At 35.2% G+C, this 19,297-nt stretch overlaps 1 protein-coding gene across 2 annotated transcripts in view; it reads right to left on the bottom strand.

Annotated features, from left to right (window-relative positions):
• The window catches only part of LOC141521988 (formin-1-like), a 402,521-nt gene that overhangs the window by 141,957 nt on the left and 241,267 nt on the right, over positions 1 to 19,297 (bottom strand). For both annotated transcript variants that reach the window (XM_074235036.1, XM_074235035.1), the window contains 2 exons: positions 17,686 to 17,773; positions 340 to 401 (listed from right to left, as the gene is read on the bottom strand). In XM_074235036.1, coding sequence (XP_074091137.1) covers positions 340 to 401; positions 17,686 to 17,773 — 150 coding nt within the window. The remainder of the gene's footprint in view (positions 1 to 339; positions 402 to 17,685; positions 17,774 to 19,297) is intronic.

Genomic DNA, 19,297 nt, shown 5'->3' with positions numbered 1-19,297 from the left:
GGGGGGTGATCTTTTTTGACTGATTTATTTTGTTTTGGCCTGGATGTGTGATTTCAGGCAGATCAGGAACTCAATGTAATTGAAACACTCCTTCCACCAATGCATATCAAAAATTTGTTAATTAGTGATATAGAACATACTAGAAAAAAAGATGCTTTGGACCTTGGTAAGTACCTTGCTCAGGATCATACAACTATTTTGTGTCAGAGGCAGGGCTTGAACCCAAATTCTCTCTGTCTACAAGGGTAGCTCCGTCTACTCTGCCCATTCTTGTCTTCTTGCTTTTAGCATAGACAAATGAGGATTGACATCTTAGTTCATCAGTCTTTTGATACTTACATTTTCATACAGGGCCTCCAATGTTTCCAAGTCTACCACAGAGTCATCCACATTGAAAATTGCTGAGAAAGAGAGAATGAAGTATTTAAGTAGACCCCCCAAACTAACATTTATTTCACTCCCAGTTTCCAGGCAATATAATATCACACATTCTCACACAGGCAATGCCTTTCACCATGTTACTGTTCTCCTTCCTTTGTCCCTGGGGGGCCAAAATGAAAGGAACCAAAATGGTTTCTATCACTGGCCTGCACCCTTGCCCTGCCTCATTTAATTCCACAAACTCCATGTCCCACTGCTGTTTAATTTAGGCTCTGCAGGGGAAGTGTTTATGCCTTAGAACTAAACCGGGGTATAGGTTTGAGCCACTTTTTTAATCTTTCTTCCCAGTCTGTAATTGAAGAGATTTAGTACCTAGTGTCACAGACCTGACGAAAAGGATTCTTTCCCTTTCTGAGGGGAAACAAAGAAAATTTTTGCAAATTAAATTTATCCAGGCATGTGATTTCAAGCACCTTTCCATTGCCAACCCCACATCTTGTTTAGGTTACAAAGAGAATGAAGCACAAAACAGTGTTGATGGCAAATGAAGATTATGGCCACCTCCCAAATCCCAATCTTAAAGCAACCTCTCTGTCCCCCAATCTTATTACCATTTGAATTGTTGCACTGTAACCTAAACAAGCCATTTAGCTGCTACCTGATACTCTCTCCTTTTCAGCTGTGTTCCATTTCTTCCCTTCTATGTGGGGACACAAACCCGGAGATTTAAAAGCCCTCGTGGATTTGGTTATCCAAAATGTTTGAAATGGGCAAGGCTCACATCTTTAAATAATTATTCAAAAGCAATAAGGTTTCTTCTCTACCCCACCCCCCCCCACCCCCTGTTCCCTGATTTTACATTGTGAAATTAACCAGCAGGCTAGTAAATTTTCTCCATGGCAGGCTAATTAATTTTATTAAAAGGACCAGTGACATTTAGAATGCTTTAAAATTTTGCCCGTCAATTATTAATCTGTCTGATGGCATTACAATGTGACTCCTAGAGAAGGCAGAGGAAAAAAAATACAAATATGGTGAAGACCATCAAGGTAAAATTCAAGTTTACTTCATGTGGTTTCTTTTTCAAGTTTGGATCATATGAATCAATTTACCAAATGCAATGAAGCTATTCAGCTGTGTGCTAAGATCTAACTCATCATATGATACTAACCAAAGACCTTAAATTCCTTGATTCACCACTCACTGAATCATCAAGTGTTGACCTGTGACTGTAAGGATGTGGATGGGGAAAGAGCAGGTTAATACTTCCGTAATAAAGCAAGGCAGCTAAACTTTGAGTGAAACTGAAAAGTCATATACTTTCACATAGACCAATCTGAAACCACTAAATGAAAATGCAGTCATCACTTGAAGGAAGGAGGAAAGAATTTACTCTCCCAGCAGGACTGTTATTTTATGTGTGTCAATAATATGAACTCACTAATTTATCAGATGGAACATGCCTTTAAACCTCTGGCAACTATTTAAATGAAATGGCCAGATACCTTTTTGGCCTTATGCAAATCCCATTACCTTCTTACAAAAATCAGCCAGCAAAATGATGAGGGGAAAGGAAAATTCTAAAAATGATATTTTTTTCTCACATCTAAATTAAAATTTCGATAGATCCTAGTATTACATTTGAATAGCAAGATTAAAAAACCATCAAGTAACATATGAGAGAATATATGAGTTTTACTATTATTAAAATCCATTCTTTTTTTCATTTAAAATCAATATCTTAGTTATACCATTAAGTAGGTAAATATCAACCAGTTATCCTTTTGTATTTCAGACAAAAAGAAAAACATAAAGAAACTTCATTAGTTTCTCAATTATCTCCTTTACTAATGAGAAGAGGTATCAAAAGAGAAAACTTCAACCACTTTGATTTCTAGTAGTGATTTGAATACAACCTTCTAGAATTTTACATGTACTGCAAAAAGAAAATGGGCAGGCAACAGAATATACCTCCTTCTCATATTTTCTCACCTGCTGTCTGAAGTTTTCCATGACTACAATGATTTCCTCCCAGTCAGTGTCCTTATTGCATTTACTCGTCTATATCACTCATTTGAAACTCATCTATTATTATTTTTTAATGTCATGGATCCTTTTGTCTTTAGAAAGATACAGTTACCAGTTCTACACTTTCATTTTACAGATGTTTCAAGTAAGTCCAAAACAAGTTGAGATGACTTAGACAATTTGTTTTAAGCTCCATAACTAGCATATGCTACAGTTTTCATCAGAATATTAGAGTAAGATTAAAATACAGGTCTTCTGCCTCCTAGTTTGGATATTTTTTGTTTCATTATACTATCATGCTTCAAACATCCTGAGGGCAGGGACCATATCTTAGACTTTTTTAATACATACCCTACACCTACTTCTAAAGCCTAGCAGATAACAAAAACTTAATAAATGCTTATTGTACAAAAGCTATAAAATTTGAAGTATCTTACATTAACCCAGAAAACCAACAAGGAAATCATCACACCAAGAAAAAAAAATCATTCTTTGATATGACTGTGTTACCTGAGGTCTGACAAAATCTCATTTTCACCCTATTTTGAACCTACGCCTTTCATCTTGCTATTATAGCAAAATGAACAAATACCAAAATTCCAAAAAACATAATGCAGCCAGGCTTAAGGCCCTGATACAGTATTCCAGTTTTTGATCTCCCGTCCATATCTCATTATACCAACACTCCTGCAGATGGTGTCTGAAAGGTGAAGTGTCAAATCCACAAAGCTAAGATCAATCATTGCTGGTGGGTTTTACTTTTATCTTGCTCTCTCCTGAGCTGTCCCCCTCACACTGTCAGTTCAGTTAGAATGCTTCACCTACACCTCACAATATGTCGAAAGGAAGTAGACACACGCTGTGAAAAGCTGGTAATTTTATTGGGTTCCTTTACCTTTAAAAATCTGTTACTTGGCTGAGTCTGGTTTCTGAGCTCCTTTTTTGCAGGGAAATTGAGGCAAACATTTTTATGTGGTCCTCTGGTGCCTGCTCTCTACTACAAGAATTTATATACACAAGGATCATTAGCGTAGTGTTTCACCCATTAAGATATAATAACCGTCAGCCTGGACAAAAAGCAGGCCCGCATCTCGCATTCAAAGTAACAGGCACACATAAAACTATGTGCCAGTTCCAGGCCCAGGCAGAGGGCCTTGAACAAAAGGTAAGCTTCTCTCTTCCACTTAAAAATTGCTTTTCACAGGTTTAAAGGTAAGCATAGTGAAAGTAGGAGTTCTCATTGCCCTATGATCTATTTTCTCACTCTCAACACTTTCTAATCCTAAAATAAACCAAGGTCAAAAGATAAATGATCAAGGAAGCTCTGAATGGGTGAAAACAAATTTAGCTGGACCCTGATATACTTGATCCTCTTTCCTATAATCTCTGAACTTACACAAACCAAATAATTCTTACCTCCATCACCAAATGATTCTATGCCTCTCTTCTTTACTATCTTGAATGCAATTGGTTAATAAATATCTGACAGACTGAATATATTCTCAGCAAAGAAAAAACTAATGAGGCAACCCAAGCCTTCTAATGGGAAAGACTTTGTGAAGTTTAACTCACTCATAGCTCACTCAAAAACCTCGTGAGAGCCATTGACAGGGTTATTTCAACAATGTTTCATTAGGAATTCCTATTTTCTGCTCATTCTTGGGCTTTAGAATAGGTTTATTTGGGAAAGAAAGATGGGGGGAAAATACTTTAAAGACCTAAAGTCAGAGAATCTAGGTTCAAATTGTTCCTCTGGCAATAACTTTGAGTCAAATTCTGCACTATAAAAAGAGAAGTTAGATTAACTGGCCTCTAGGTTCTAGGTTTAAGTTCCTATGTTTCTGTTCTTAAATAATAACAACAACAATAATAACTTATATATATATATATATAAAATCTTATATAAACTTATATATATATTTATATATATGTACACACACACTGATTTAAGGCTTGCAAAGCACTTTATATATGTATATATATCTATATCTATCTATCTATCTATCTATATATATATATGCTCAACTGATCCTCAAAAAAACTTTATGATATAGGTGCTATTACTATAAACATTTTACAGATGAAGAAACTGAGGTTACATGATTTGCTCAGTAGCACATAGCTAATGAGATTTTGTCAAAGACCAGATTCAAATCCATTGACAACTGGCTATAACAGTCTACTATGTCCTTCCATGTATATCTCACTTTAGAGATATTTCATTTAATCCATAAATGAAATTTTTAAAAAGCTAGTTCTTAACTTTCCTTTGTACTCTACTCTACTTCTATGTAAATAATTAGACCCCTTTATCTCAAATAAAAGGGGGTATAGATTTTAGATCCAAGAAGAATAGATTATTATTTTATTGGATTTTCTATTTCTCTTATGTCAGTTTTTGTTTTAAATATATTAGGGTCTCTGTTGACATTTTACAGACTAAGTTTTTGATTAGTAGATTTTTAGTGTAAAAGAGATATTTTTTAAATCTAGAGTTTATGGGCTATGGATCCCTTTAATAGTCTGATGAAGACTAAGGACTTTCTCAGAATAATGTTCTTAAATGAAAAAATAAAATACATAAGATTGCAAAGAAAACTATATAGTAAGATAGTTATTAAAGTATTAAAAAATCAAATCAATTTTATAGACCCCCCCCAGGTTAAAGCCCCTTGTTCTAGAGAAATGATATCTTTAAATGTCCCTAAGCAGAGGCAGAAATGAATATAGATTTCATAAAATTTGTATCAAACAAAAAGACAAAAAATGTCAGCAGCCAGCGTGAGAAGGATATGGAAAGAAGGGCACATCGGTACTTTGTTGGGAGAGCTATGAAATGGCATAATCAATTTGAAAAGCAATATGAAATTAACAAATAAAGTGACTAAAACATTCTTATGAATCAGAGACTCCGATTACTGATCTTATACCTCCAGGAAGATATTGAAAAGGGAAAAAAAATCCCCATAGATTCCAAAATATTTTTTGCAGCACTTTTTTTTAATAGGTAAGAATTGGAAACAAAATAGATGTCCTTCAATTGGAGAATGAGTAAACAAATAGTGGTATGTGAATATAATGAATATTATTGTGCTGTAAGAAATAATAGGTATATTGAATATAAAGAAGCATCAAAAGATCTATATGAATTCAGCAGAGTGAAGTAAGAAGAGCCAAAAAAATATACACAGCAACTACAATGAAAATAGAAAGAAAAATGACCCACCAAAAATTCAAAAGTAAATATAGTGAAATTATAAAGATCAAGTGAAGAGATTAGAAAAGGCACATTCAAATAAGCTTTTTATAGATGTGGGAAGTCCACAAATGTTACATAATGTAGATGTTTCCAGATTTTTTTCAATGTATCAATCAGTTGTACTTTTTTTCTTTCCAGAAAATTACTGTTTATCACATGGAATGGCTTTCTGGAAGGAGGGGGAAAAGGATAGATACATAAAGTATTATTATAATTTTATATTTTTTAAAATTAATTTTAATTGATATTTTATGTTCCTTAAATATCCTCACATACCTCAGAGGAATATTTGCCAAATTCAAAAGGAGTAGATGGAATGTATTTGTCTTCTAGGACAATTAGATAGTTGTTGGAAGATTTATTTACATTTTTGCTTCTGGAACTTATTAGCTGTATGACCCTAGAAAATTCATATTTTTTTTTGAAATGGAGAAATTTTTTTATTTAATATTTATTCTCATTTTGTACAAATAATGTTTTTATACATTAATAAAATATTCTTGTTTAAGAGTAAATGAAATACCCCCTCCCCCCATAAATATAGACTTGCTTGAGTGATAAAGTAAAGAGGAGAGAAAAAATTAAAATTAAAAAAATAGTAATAATTGTAGGTATGGCCAGGTGGTGCAATGGATGGAGCACCAGCCCTGGAGCCATGATCACCCGAGCCCACATCCGGCCCCGTACACCCAACAATCACCCAGCCTTGTGACATGGAAGCCACCTGAACTCCACTGCCCTGTAAAAACCAAAAAAAATAAAAAAAAGATGCAAAATATAACAAAATAGTAATAATAGTAGGGGTGGCTTGGTGGCAGACAGAACATTGGCCCTTGAGCCAGGAGCACCGGGTCCAGATCCGGCCTCAGACACCCAATGATCACCCTGCTATGAGGCCCCAGGCAGGCCACTCAGCCCCATTTGCCCTGAACCCCCCCCCCAAATAATAATAATAAAAAAATGTGCTTCAGTTTTTGTTCCAACACCAACAACTCGGTAGTGGGCGGATCACATTCTTTATGATAAGTCCATCACAAAAGTTACTTCCATATTTTTCCACCATTGCCATTGCTGATCCCAACTCCCTCCATTCCTACTTCTCTACTACCATGTACTATATTTTCTCACTCCTTTCACTCTGACTCTGCTGTAGGGTAGCTGAGTGGCACAGCAGACAGATCCCCGGATCTGGGGCTAAGAGGCCCCTAGCCCTCATATCACCCCTTAGGCCCAGCATCCACCTGGCCCTATGGTCCTGGACAGGTCTTCCAATCCCAGCCCCTTGCAAGAAGTAAAAAAGAAAATGTGTTATATCTGACCACTCTCCCGCCATGGTCCATCCTCTCCTCCATCATTCACATCCCTCCCCTTCCCCTTGCCCCCCCCCCCCCCGCCCTCTCCTTCTTACTCCAGATGCCTATACTCCATTGAGTATATATATATACATATATATATATATATATATATATATATGTGTGTGTGTATATACACACACACATATATGCTGTTTCCTCTCCTAACCACCTCTGATGAGAGCGAAGATTCCCTCATTCCCCCCCTCCATATCATTACAATAGTTCATTGTAATAAAGAAAAATATTATATGAAATATCTTGGCCTATTCCCCTCTTCTTTTTTTTCTCCCATTACATTTCCCTTTTTTCTATTGACTCCATTTTTTACACCATATTTTATCTTCAGATTCATCTTTTTCCTGTGCTTCAACTATAAAAGCTCCTTCTGCCTGCTCTATTAACTGAGAAGGTTCATATGAGTATTATCAGTTTCATTTTTCTATGCAGGAATACATCCAGTTCATCATCAAGTCCCTCATATGTTCCCCCCTTCTCCAATCTTTCTGCTTCACCTGAGTACTGTATCTGAAGATCAAACCTTCTGTTCAGCTCTGGCTATTCCAACAGGAACATTTGAAATTCCCCTGGGTCATTGAAAGTCCATCTTTTTCCCTGGAAGAGGACATTCAGCCTTGCTGGGTAGGTGATTCTTGGCTGCATTCTAAGCTCTTTTGCCTTTCAGTATATTATATTCTAAGCCCTATGAGCTTCCAATGTAGTTGCTGCTAAGTCCTGTGAGATGCTGACTGCAGTGCCACAATATTTGAACTGTGTCCTTCTGGCTGCTTATAATATTTTCTCTTTGACTTGGGAGTTCCAGAATTTGGCTATAATATTTCTAGGGGTTGGTTTTGGAGGATCTCTTTCTCATGGGGAATTGGTGGATTCTCTCCATTTCTATTTTGCCCTCTGCTTCTAGAATATCAAGGCAATTTTCCTGTAGTTAATTCTTTGAAAATGATGTAAAGGCTCTTTTCCTGATCATGACTTTCAGGTATTCCAATAATTTTAAAATTATCTTTCCTAAGTCTGTTTTCCATATCAGTTGTTTTTTCAATGAGATGTTTCACATTTTCTTCTAATTTTTCATTTTTTTGGTTTTGAAGTATCGAGTCCTGGTTTCTCATAAATTCATCAATCTCCCTGAGTTCTATTCTTTGTCTGAAGGATTTGTTCTCCTCAGAGAGTTTTCTTATTTCTTTTTCCATCCGGCCAGTTCTGCTTTTTAAAGCATTCTTCTCCTCAATAACTTTTTGAACTGTTTTATCCATTTGACCTAAGCTGGTTTTTAGCATGCTATTTTCTTCAGCATTTTTTTGGATTTCCTTGACTAAGCTACTAACTTCATTTTCTTGTTTTTCCTGCATCTCTCTTATTTCTTTTCCCAGTTTTTCTTCTAACTCCCTCATTTGATTTGCAAAGTCTTTTTTGAGCTCTGTCATAGCCTGAGCCCAATTTCTGTTTTTCTTAGAGTCTTTAGGTGCAGGAGCTTGTGCTTCCTCATCTTCAGACTGAGTATTTTGATCCTTCTTGGGCTCATATGCAAAATATTTCTCAATGGTGTTCCTCTTGTTTCTCTGCTTGCTCATTTTCCCAGCCTGAGCCTGGTTTTGGGGTGCTTCCTGAGCTTTTTGGATCCTTCCTGAGCTTTTGGGACACTCCCACAAGGGTCTCAGTGTGTTAGTCTCTGTCCTCCCTCCTGGTCTGTGAATGACCATATGTGCCTCCCTCTGCCACAGGGCTGAGGTGGGGGGGCCTAGACTGCATTCAGGATCTGAATGTGGTCAGAGCCCCAGAGTCCTGTTCCAAGGAAGAGTTTGGCAGTCTCTCTCTTCACTCCCCTCACTAGGTTCAATGGGTTCATGCCCTGGGGGCTCCTGCTTACCTGCTCCGCCTACTTCTGTTTCCTGCAACTTGGCTGAGCTGGCCATGCTGCTCTCTGTGTGCCCTGAGGGCTGGGCTTCACGTGTTCGCTCTGGCAGAGGTACCCCACTGTTCCTCTGAATTGTGCCTGGTGCTCCTGGAGCTTCCTTGAGTAGCAGAACTGCCTCATTGGGTCCTTCTGTGGGTTCTGTCTCTCGAAAATTTAGTTATAGTCCTTAGCTTATGAGTTTTCTTAGAGAATGCCTAAGACAGGATCCTTTCTTGTTGCCATCTTGGCTCTGCCCCCCAAGATAATATCAACTTGAGCTTCTTAATCAATAAAATGGGAATAAAAACAGCACCATCCTCAAAGGATCAAATGAGATAATGTATGTCAAACACTTTGAAAATGATAAAGCATGAGATAAAAGTCAGCAATTATTACTTGCATTACAATTTGTAGAATATTTGTAATATTCTAAATGTCTTCCAAGATCTAGGGATACACATATAAAGAAGTGAACAATCCCTGTTCACAAGGAAATTCCACAGCAAGAGATTTATTTACAGTTATTCCTTTATCTACTCATCTAAAATATTGATTAAACCTTTATTTAATTCCCATAAACTTTCTCAAGGAACATAATGGGCTAATACAGCTTCAGTTCTAATTGTAGTAGTCACTGGAAAAAGCTAATATTTTTTCAGCTACATATCAACATAGGATTACTAAAAATGAGATTCTAGGGTCTTAAAAAATAAATGACTTGATTTTAAAATGTACCTAACAATAATTCAAAGCCTACTTTCCTTCACATGTTGATAATGATATTGAAGTTATATTTAAAGCCCCAAATAATTAATAAAAGGCCTAGAGAAAGATATATTGTCAGACATCCAATGAAATAATTTCCATGAGAAAATAAAATAAAATGAATTGTACTATGCACCTGCAGCCCTAAAAAATTAAAAAAGTCTATATGACTCCAAGAGGTCTTAACTTACACTTTGTTGGAAAATATTTCAATTGTACATAGCCATCCCAAATGGAAAGGGCAATAAAGCAACAGGAATGGTGGGGAAGGGGAGAACAACTATAGTTACACAAAATAACAGATTTGAAAACCAAGACACTCCTTAATCATGCAAAATTTCCACTCATCTGGGAAAAACATTATGGAGTTCCAAAAAAATCAATGCATTAAAACTTTTGGAATATCCTGATTACCACAGAGTCTTAAGACACTTAAATTCTAGTTAATAAGATACCCTATGTTCAAATGAGATTCTTTGGGATTTTCTAGAAAATGACCTGGACCATATATATTCCCTGAACAACAGGAAAATTAATGATGAATTTCAACTAGTCTTGATATTTAAATAAATCTTTCTGGAGGCAATTGAAGTTGAAGGAAATAAGATTTAGGAGACAGACATTGGTGGAAATCTTAAGACTTAGGGTTTACAAATTTATTCTGTAAACTTGTTTCTCTTTTTCATTTCTGGAGGTAAGATTTTAAAGAAGGGAAAAGAGAATGGGGAAAGGAAAGAGAAAAAACCCCCACCATTGTTAGGGTTCCTACCCTCTACAAAGCTAAGATAGAGAGGTTACTATTGAATTTTTTAAAATCTGAATTTAAGTTAAATATCAGAAAATTTACTTTTGAAAGTCTGAGAAGCTACATATAAATGCCAAGAGGTTTGAGGCATCCAATTAATTGCAATGGTGTGGATATGTTTGTGTCTATGAAGAATTATGTTGCGTATGATGAACAAGAATTTTCTACTTCTAAACCAAGCACAAGAGTACAAAATTTCATCTTTCTTTAATCTTATTTTTAATTGGTATCTTTGTTGCTTCACCACTTAGTGCCCAAGGTAATTCTCTACGAGTTATTGAGTAGGTGTCAACTTGTACTTTTTTTAATGTTTAAAATAAATTTATTTATTATTGAATTTTACAATTTCCCCCCAAATCTCACTTCCCCCCCACTCCCTACAGAAGACAATCTGTTAGTCTTTACATTATTTCCATGCTATACATTGATCTAAATTGATTGTGTTTAGAGAAATCATATCTTTAAGAAAAAAATAAAAGAGACAGCGTGATTACATAATAAGATAATGGTTTTGTTTTTTAAATTAAAGGTAATAGTCTTTGGTCTTTGTTCAAGTGCCATAATTCTTTCTCTGGATACATATGATATTCTCCATCAGAGCTACCCCCCCAAATTGTCGCTGATTGTTGCACTTATGAAATGAGCAAGTCCATTAAGGTTGATCATCAACCCCATGTTGCTGTTATGGTTCTGCTCATCTCGTTTAGCATCAGTTTATGCAAATCCCTCCACGCTTTTCTGAATTCCCGTCCCTCCTGATTTCTAAAAGAACAATACGGTTCCATAATGTACATAAACCATAATTTGTTCAGTCATTCCCCAATTGATGGACATTCACTTAATTTCCACTTCTTTGCTACCACAGATAGAAGTGCTATGAATATCTTTGTACAAGTAATGTTTTTACCCTTTTTTCATGATGTCTTCAGGGTAAAGACCCAGTAGTGGTATTGGTGGATCAAAGAGGATGCACATTTTTATTGCCCTTTGGAAATAATTCCAAATTGCTCTCCAGAAAGGTTGGATGAGTTCACAAGTCCACCAATATTGCATTAGTGTTCCAGATTTCCCACATCCCTTTCAACATTGATCATTGCCCTTTCTGATCATATTGGCCAGTCTGAGAGGTGTGAGGTGATACCTCAGAGATATTTTAATTTGCATTTCTCTAATAAGTAATGATTTAGAGCAATTTTTCATATGACTATGGATAGCTTTGATTTCCTCATCTATAAATTGCCTTTGCATATCCTTTGATCATTTGTCAATTGGGGAACACCTTTTTTTTTGCTAAAGCTTCTAATTGTTTCTAGTAGTTTTTAGATGATGTTTTAGGATTCTCTAGGTATACCATCATGTTATCCTTCCCAGTTCTAATTCCTTTAATTTTTTTCTCTTCTCTTATTACTGAAGCTAACATTTCTAACACAATATTGAATAGCAGTGGTGATAACAGGCATCCTTGCTTCACTCTTGATCTTATTGGGAATGCCTCTAGCCTATCCCCATTGCATATAATGCTTTTTGATAGTTTCAGATAGATACTGCTTATTATTCTAAGGAACAATAAATTTATTCCTAGGCTTTCTCTACGCTTTCTAGTGTTTTTAGTAGGAATGGGTGTTGTATTTTGTCAAAGGCTCTTTCAGCATCTATTGATATAATCATATGATTTCTGATAGGTTTGTTACTGATATAGTTAGCAATTTGTATTCTTAAAGGAAATTTCCTCAGTGGTCATTCTCTATAGCAGTGAAATCATAAGTCTGGTCAACCATTTCCACTAAAGACCAGATCTCTTTGTTTTTACAATCCTAACTTAAAGAGTATTCGCTTCTAACAAAGATTTAAAAAGAGAGAGGGAAAATATGTTGAATAAAAGCAATCAGCACAACCTATCAACACTTCAATTGTAGAGTTATAAACAGTATTCCACATCCCTGATTCACCAACTCTCCAAAGAAGGGAAAGAAATTGTATTTTATCAACTCTTGTATAGGGCCAATCAAGTAAAAATAAAATATACATAGTGTAATCTTAAAATTACACTAAGTATAGTTTATTTTTTTCTATTTATATTGCTGAAGTGACTTTGATTATGCTTTACCTGGTTCTGTTTACTTCACTATGCATTAGTTTATATGTCTTCCTATGACTTTCTGAATATATTTTTCATCTCTTACTGAACACTAATATTCTAGCCATTCCCCAACCAATGAACTCTAATTCTTTGCTACTACAAAAAAAGTGATGCCATTAATATTTGGGGTATATAGACTTTTTTCTACCAATAATCTCCTTGGGGTATACATCTCTCAATGGAATTTCTGGGTCAAAGGTTATTGACATTCTATTGACTTTCTCAGCATAATTTCAAATTGCTTCCCAGAATAGTTAGATCATCAGTATATTGATAACAGTATTTCCATCATTTCTCATCACTGCTAGTTAGCTTGAAGTGACTTGTTTTGATGATCAATTTTATAATTTTTTTGCAAGGCAATGGGTTAAATGACTTGCCCAAGGTCACACAGCTAGGTAATTATTAACTGAGGCTGGATTTGAACTCAGGTCTTCCTAACTCCAAGGTTGGTGCTCTATCCACTGCACCAACTAGCTGCCCCTTTTCTAATTATTAGTGAGTATTATTAAGAATATACATGGAAAAATAAAGTAGTAAGCAATACCTTTGTTTTTAAATACCTACTTTTTCTGATAATGCTATATGACTAATAGTTATACAATGCTACAATCTCTGAAGAGTCAAAAGTGCAAGTGATCCAGAGGACAATGAATAAATAAATGGTGTGTATCAATAGGTTCTGCCAAATAACCAAAAATGATATGCATGGAAAATGGCATGAAAAATATCATCCAGGAAATATATGCTGGGAAAAATGGACTAATTATGTAATAAGAACAGGGTATAACACATAATTAGGCTAAATACTGTACTAGTATCCAAATGATGTCCTAGATAAAGGTTTCTATTACATTGTGTCGAACTCTATAGGAGGCTTTGTGGGAAAAGAAAACATGGATGGATTATGTGCTGCCCAGTAATATGGAGGAACCATTATCAAGGAGATAATGTAGACACCAATATATTTAGAGTATGAAAAAGCCTTGGTATGAAAATTTCTAAACATAGATGAATAAAATGTTAATTAAATGGCAAATATTTTAAAAACAGGGAAATAAACATTTGCTTAGATATATCACAATAATCTCTTAAACTAAATATAGTCAATCAATGGAATAAATTCTCCAAAAAGACAGTGTTTCTTAGCATGTGAGGAGTGACATCTAAAGCTTTTACTTGTTAAAGAACCCACAGAATAGAACTGAAGCAACCTTTTGTACTAACTTGTCAGAAAAATCTTTCCTATTGTTTTGACCTTCTTTGGGATCATCACTGAAAGTCATTTAAGTAATCAGGAACATTAGGCTTGACTTGTGAGAGAGCCATGATATGATGGCAAAGTGATTGAATTTGCAATCCAAAGACCTTCTGAGGAATTAAAGTACTGCTGCTAACTACTTGTGTGATTATAGGAAGTGATTTTCCTTTTCTGGACAATAATCTCTGCAACTGTAACCAGTGATTGTTGGACTAAATGATCTCTAAATTTTCTTCTTGTTTTAAATTCTGTGGTCCTAAATGATAGGTTAGATCACATGTTTTTAAGAGTAATACATAAAGAGAACAACATTCTGAGAGTCACTGCAATTCTTATTCTCTTCTTCACCCCCCCCCATTTTCTGGGTCATTGTCTGAAGATTACTTCATTTTTCCTCAAATTATTCTATTTCTTTTAAAAACTTAATAACCATCTACTTTACTTTCACATCAAACTATATCTATCTAGTATTCAGGACTTCCACTCACTGGAGGCTCAAAGGATGCCAGGGAGATGAATCCTTTTGATAAGAGGGCAATTCAACTTAGTCTGTTAACTTTGTCTTTTGCTGATGCACATGCAAAGCAAATTGCAAATGACGTGGATGGTCCTAAGTGACCTTCAGATGCCTGCGTCAGTCAACCATCTCAAAAAGAAGACTATGTTCTGGCTGTATTGCCACATCTATCTGGAATGCATTACTAAGGGAAGCTGGGGATTTTTCAGAACAGGCAGACAATAATATTTTGGGAATGGCTTAGGTGCAGGGGAATGGCAGGGGGATGGACAAAATGATTGCCTTGCTTCACTTCTGGTCCTAGGAATTTAATATTTTATGATTTTTTATCAACAAAAAAATCACTGACCATACATTTTTCCTCCATGTAAGCAGGTTCCTGGCAGATAAGTGACTTTAGAAAGGGGGGGGAGGAGGGGTGGAGATGAGCTAAATGTGCTATTTCTGATGATGAATATGCTGCCAGACACCACTGAAACAGTAGGCAGAGTGTCATAAAAGTCTTGGCCTGTTGTATATAATGTAATACTGTCAGCTTTGCTATTATCTATGAAACATCCTGGCATGTTTTTATTTCTAGCAAGCTTATGGAATATTTGACTTTACTTATGAACATGGCAGTGAAATCAGATGCTACTTAGGGGGAAATCAGGTATTATCATGATTTGATACTAAACATACTTAGGCTTTTCCAAAATTGTGAAGAAATTTCTGTTTCCATAGTGATTCCTCCCCTACATAGAGGAATTCTTCACTTACTTTAGTGAAAGACTGGTCCAGAGGTCTGACTGAATTTGTCTATCTAAACTAGATCCTTACTTTTTTTTTTTTTGTGGCATAGGTCCCTTTGGCAGTTGATGAATTGAACCCTCTTTTAGAACAATATTTTTAAAAATCAAAAAATTAGCATCATAGGCTTACAAAGGAAGCTAATTATATAGAAAGATAGTTCTCAAAACATTAAAAAACCCACAAATTCATGGACCCCACGGTTAAGACTCATAAAGAAAATTTAGCCCAGAGAAGTTGAAATATTTACCTAGAGTCACACAGGTGTTAAATGACAGAGTTAATTAGGTACTATGACTCTAAATTCATTGTTCATTCCATTCCATTCCTTTCCACTGTCTCATACCCAGAACTATGAACTATAGTGTATTTCATGGATAATGTAAGATTAATGAGGATCATAGCTCTAGAACTAAAAAGGACCTGAAAAGGTGAATTCTTTCATTTTAGACATGAAGAAACCAAGGTCTAGAGAACTAAAGTGACTTTTCCAAATACTCACATAGGAAGTAAGCGTTAGAGCTTTTAAATCAATTCCTATGATTTCTGAGTCAGGGCTCTCTCCATTTTATGCTTCTCCATTGTGGTGGAGCAGGAATAGGCAGAACCCGAATAATTCCTGCAATAATGGACTGATCCATAAAAATAATTGAGGGTTTGCTCACATACCCTGGCTCATTTAAATAGGTAACTAACCACTAAAATTTCTCAGTGCTTCCTTTAAGATTAAGTATAGTCTTTTATTTTTTATATCAAAATCCTGCTGAACTTACCCCCATTTTCTGTCCATCTGCCCCTAGTGCTATCATTCTCTTAAACCAGTCTCATTTTTTCTCAAATTACCAAATATTAGAGATTTTAGTCAGTCTCTCTCTCTCTCTCTCTCTCTCTCTCTCTCTCTCTCTCTCTCTCTCCTTCCCTCTCTGTCTCTGTCTCTCTTTCCTCACCTCCACTCCCCATCCTCTTTTGCTCCTCCTACATTTCCAAGTTCAAACATTTTCCCCTTACTTAACTCTCATATGGATCTAGTTTAAGGTACAGTCTTTTTGCTTCACTTTCTCATCTTTATTTTTATTTTAGTAAAATATTTTAACCCTAATATCTTGGAATTTCTTACAATTGCCTCCAGTTACTTCAATATGCAGATTCCATCAAACTCTTCAACTTTCCTTAAATACAACCAAAGCATTTATTTGTAGCCCCAGAATTTGTCATTTACCCTATAATTATTGTATTTTTTTAAATCTTCCATTCATCTGAACCTTCTTTTACATACTGGTTCTCCTAATTAGACAATGAGCTGCTTGAGATCAGGGACTGTGGTTTTTCTATCTGTATCCAGAGTACTTTGCATAGTGCTGGCACATAGTAAGCACTTAACTGCTTTTCATTCATCTATTTTATACATGACCTCTTCCATGTTCTTCTAGTTCTCCTTGTTCATTTTTGCCTGATATTAGTTGCCCCATTCATATTCAGGATCTATTTTTTCCATTGGTCATCATCTACTCCTCTTCTTTATAAAATTTTCACAACTTCTATCTTTTGGGAGATCTCTGAGAATTTTAGTCCTTTAAAGGATTTCATTTGATCCCCCCTTGAGATAATGATTAAATGAGTAAATGACAGTAAGAAAAAGGAAAGGGGGATTAGAGAAGTCATGACCCAAGAAACCTGGAATGATATGGACTATACATGATTCTGAGAACAAATCATCTCAGTATTTAGGACTAATCGAGACCAGAAGTAACCATTTGACAAAATGCCCTCCAAGTCAGGATTATTGTTGAAACTTTATAATAATACTTCCAGAAGAGATGTTTTTGGAAACATAAATTATAAAATATCTTCTCAAAAAACTTTCCATCTAATTTATGACAACAGTATGGGTGACATCTGGTTTGGATATTATTACTATTATTATTATTATTATTATTATTAACTCTGAATGGATTTTTAAAAAACTGAAGCAAGAAATTAAACACCTAACAAATGCAGGGAGTTTCCTGAAAAGGCAAAGCAGAATCTCTTGATTCAGTGACTTTAGGAAGCCTCAAAAAGATGCTAAGACCAAATAGTTTTGATAAACAGCCTTGAAGGGAAATAGAGATTCGAAGTTTTTTTGTATTTGAAGTTAAAACTAGTGTTAAACAATTCTAAAATATCCCTAAAATACTGTAATGAGAACACAATGCAAGGGAAATAGAAAAAAAATAAGGATTTACATTCAATTGAGCATAGAGAAGGAAGAGGATATGTTTTCATTTTGGATAAAGTCAGATTTTAGAATAGGGATGGTATAGAGAGCAATTCAACTTTGGAACTGCTTCCTTTTGCTAGATAATTTTCTTTTAGAAAAAAATTAATTTGACATTTATTTATAGAATGGAGAAAAACAGAAGCATATAAATTATCCTTTGGTCAAACTCATTCTGTTTTTAGCGGTATCAGGTTACAAAGTAAGAAGACTTACCCTGTTGGATATCTTTCATTTCTAAATGCAAGCTAGATATCAAAATTCCCACAGTCTGAGATCTTTTTCCATCCAGCAGTTTGATAATCTAGAATTAAAAAAAAAAGACATGAAACTAATCCAAAAGGTATTATCATCTTTCAGTAACCATATTAAGTATAGAAGAGCTAACTGAAGTCCCAAAGGATACTAAATAAGATCATTTAGGGAGAAGAGTACTATATTTGGAGACCTTGATTTCACATCTGACTTATTATCTGTGTATTTTTGGGCTAATCATTCACCATCTCATAAGCTTGATTTCATCATTTTACAAAAGAATTCAGTGATCTGCTATGGTCTGCTCTTATGTTCAGTTCCATCTTATATAGAATCATATGGTCAATAGTCAGTAATGAGCACTCATCAAGAGCCTATAGTGTATTATTTATTGTGTTAAAATCAGGGGGAGACAAGTACAGAAAGGAAAAAAGTCCCTGCACTTAGGAAGTTTACAATCTAATGGAGGAAGACACCACACAAAAGGAAGAATCATAGATTTAGAACTGGAAGAGACCTTGGAAATCATCAGGTCCAAACCCTTCAATTTACTGATGAGGAAACTGAGGTGCAAAGAGGTTAACTAATTAATTCGGAATCAGATAGTACACATCTGGAGCATGATTCAGACCCAGTCAGGTCTTCCTGACCCCAAGACCAGTACTCTGTCCTACACCATCTTAACTCTCTCTTTGGCTCATATTGAAGTAAGTATAGAAATAAGAAGCCATCTATATGACTCAGCATCATTTCATGTAAGAGTTTCCAGGCTATTCTAAAGTCCTGTCCCTCATGATTTTTTTTATAGAACAAGAATGTTCCATCACATTCATACATCACAATTTGTTTGGCCATCCCCCAGTTGATAGGCATCTCTCAATTTCCAATTCTTTGCCCCTACAAAAGAACTGCTATAGATATCTTTGTACATGTGAGTTTTTTTATCCCATTTTTGTGATCTCTTTGAGTTACAGACTTAGTAGTCATATTGTTGGATCAAAAGGCATGCAGATCCTTCTTACCCTTTGAGCAAAATTCCAAATTGCTTTCCAGAAAGGTTGAATAACTTAACAACTTCAGCAACAATGCATTAATGTCCTAGTTTTCCCACATCCCCTCCATCATTGATCATCTTCTTTTTTAGTCATATTAGTCAATCTGATAGGTGCAAGGTGGTATCTTAGAGTTGTTTTAATTTGCATTTCTCTAATAATGATTGAGAGAATTTTAGATAGTTTTAATTTCTATATCTGAGAATTGCCTTTCCATATCCTTTGGCCATTTATCAATTGGGTAATGACTTGTGTTCTTATAAATTTGATTCAGTTCTCTATATATTTTTAGAAGTGAGTCCTTTAACAGAAGGACCAATTATAAAAAAATTATCCAACCTATTGCATACCTTTTATCTTAATTGTTTTGGTTTTATTTGTGAAAAATATTTCAATTTAATGTGATCAAAATTGTCCATTTTTCATTTTATAATGTTCTCTATCTCTTCTTTGATCATAAACTGCTCCCCTTTCCATAGATCTGACAGATAAACTATTCCTCGTTCTTCTAATTGGCTTAT

This window comes from Macrotis lagotis, chromosome 4 (genome assembly GCF_037893015.1).
Source record: "Macrotis lagotis isolate mMagLag1 chromosome 4, bilby.v1.9.chrom.fasta, whole genome shotgun sequence".
NCBI lineage: Eukaryota > Metazoa > Chordata > Mammalia > Peramelemorphia > Peramelidae > Macrotis > Macrotis lagotis.
Note: the sequence above shows the minus strand (reverse complement) of the source record. Positions and strands in the feature narration are given on the sequence as shown.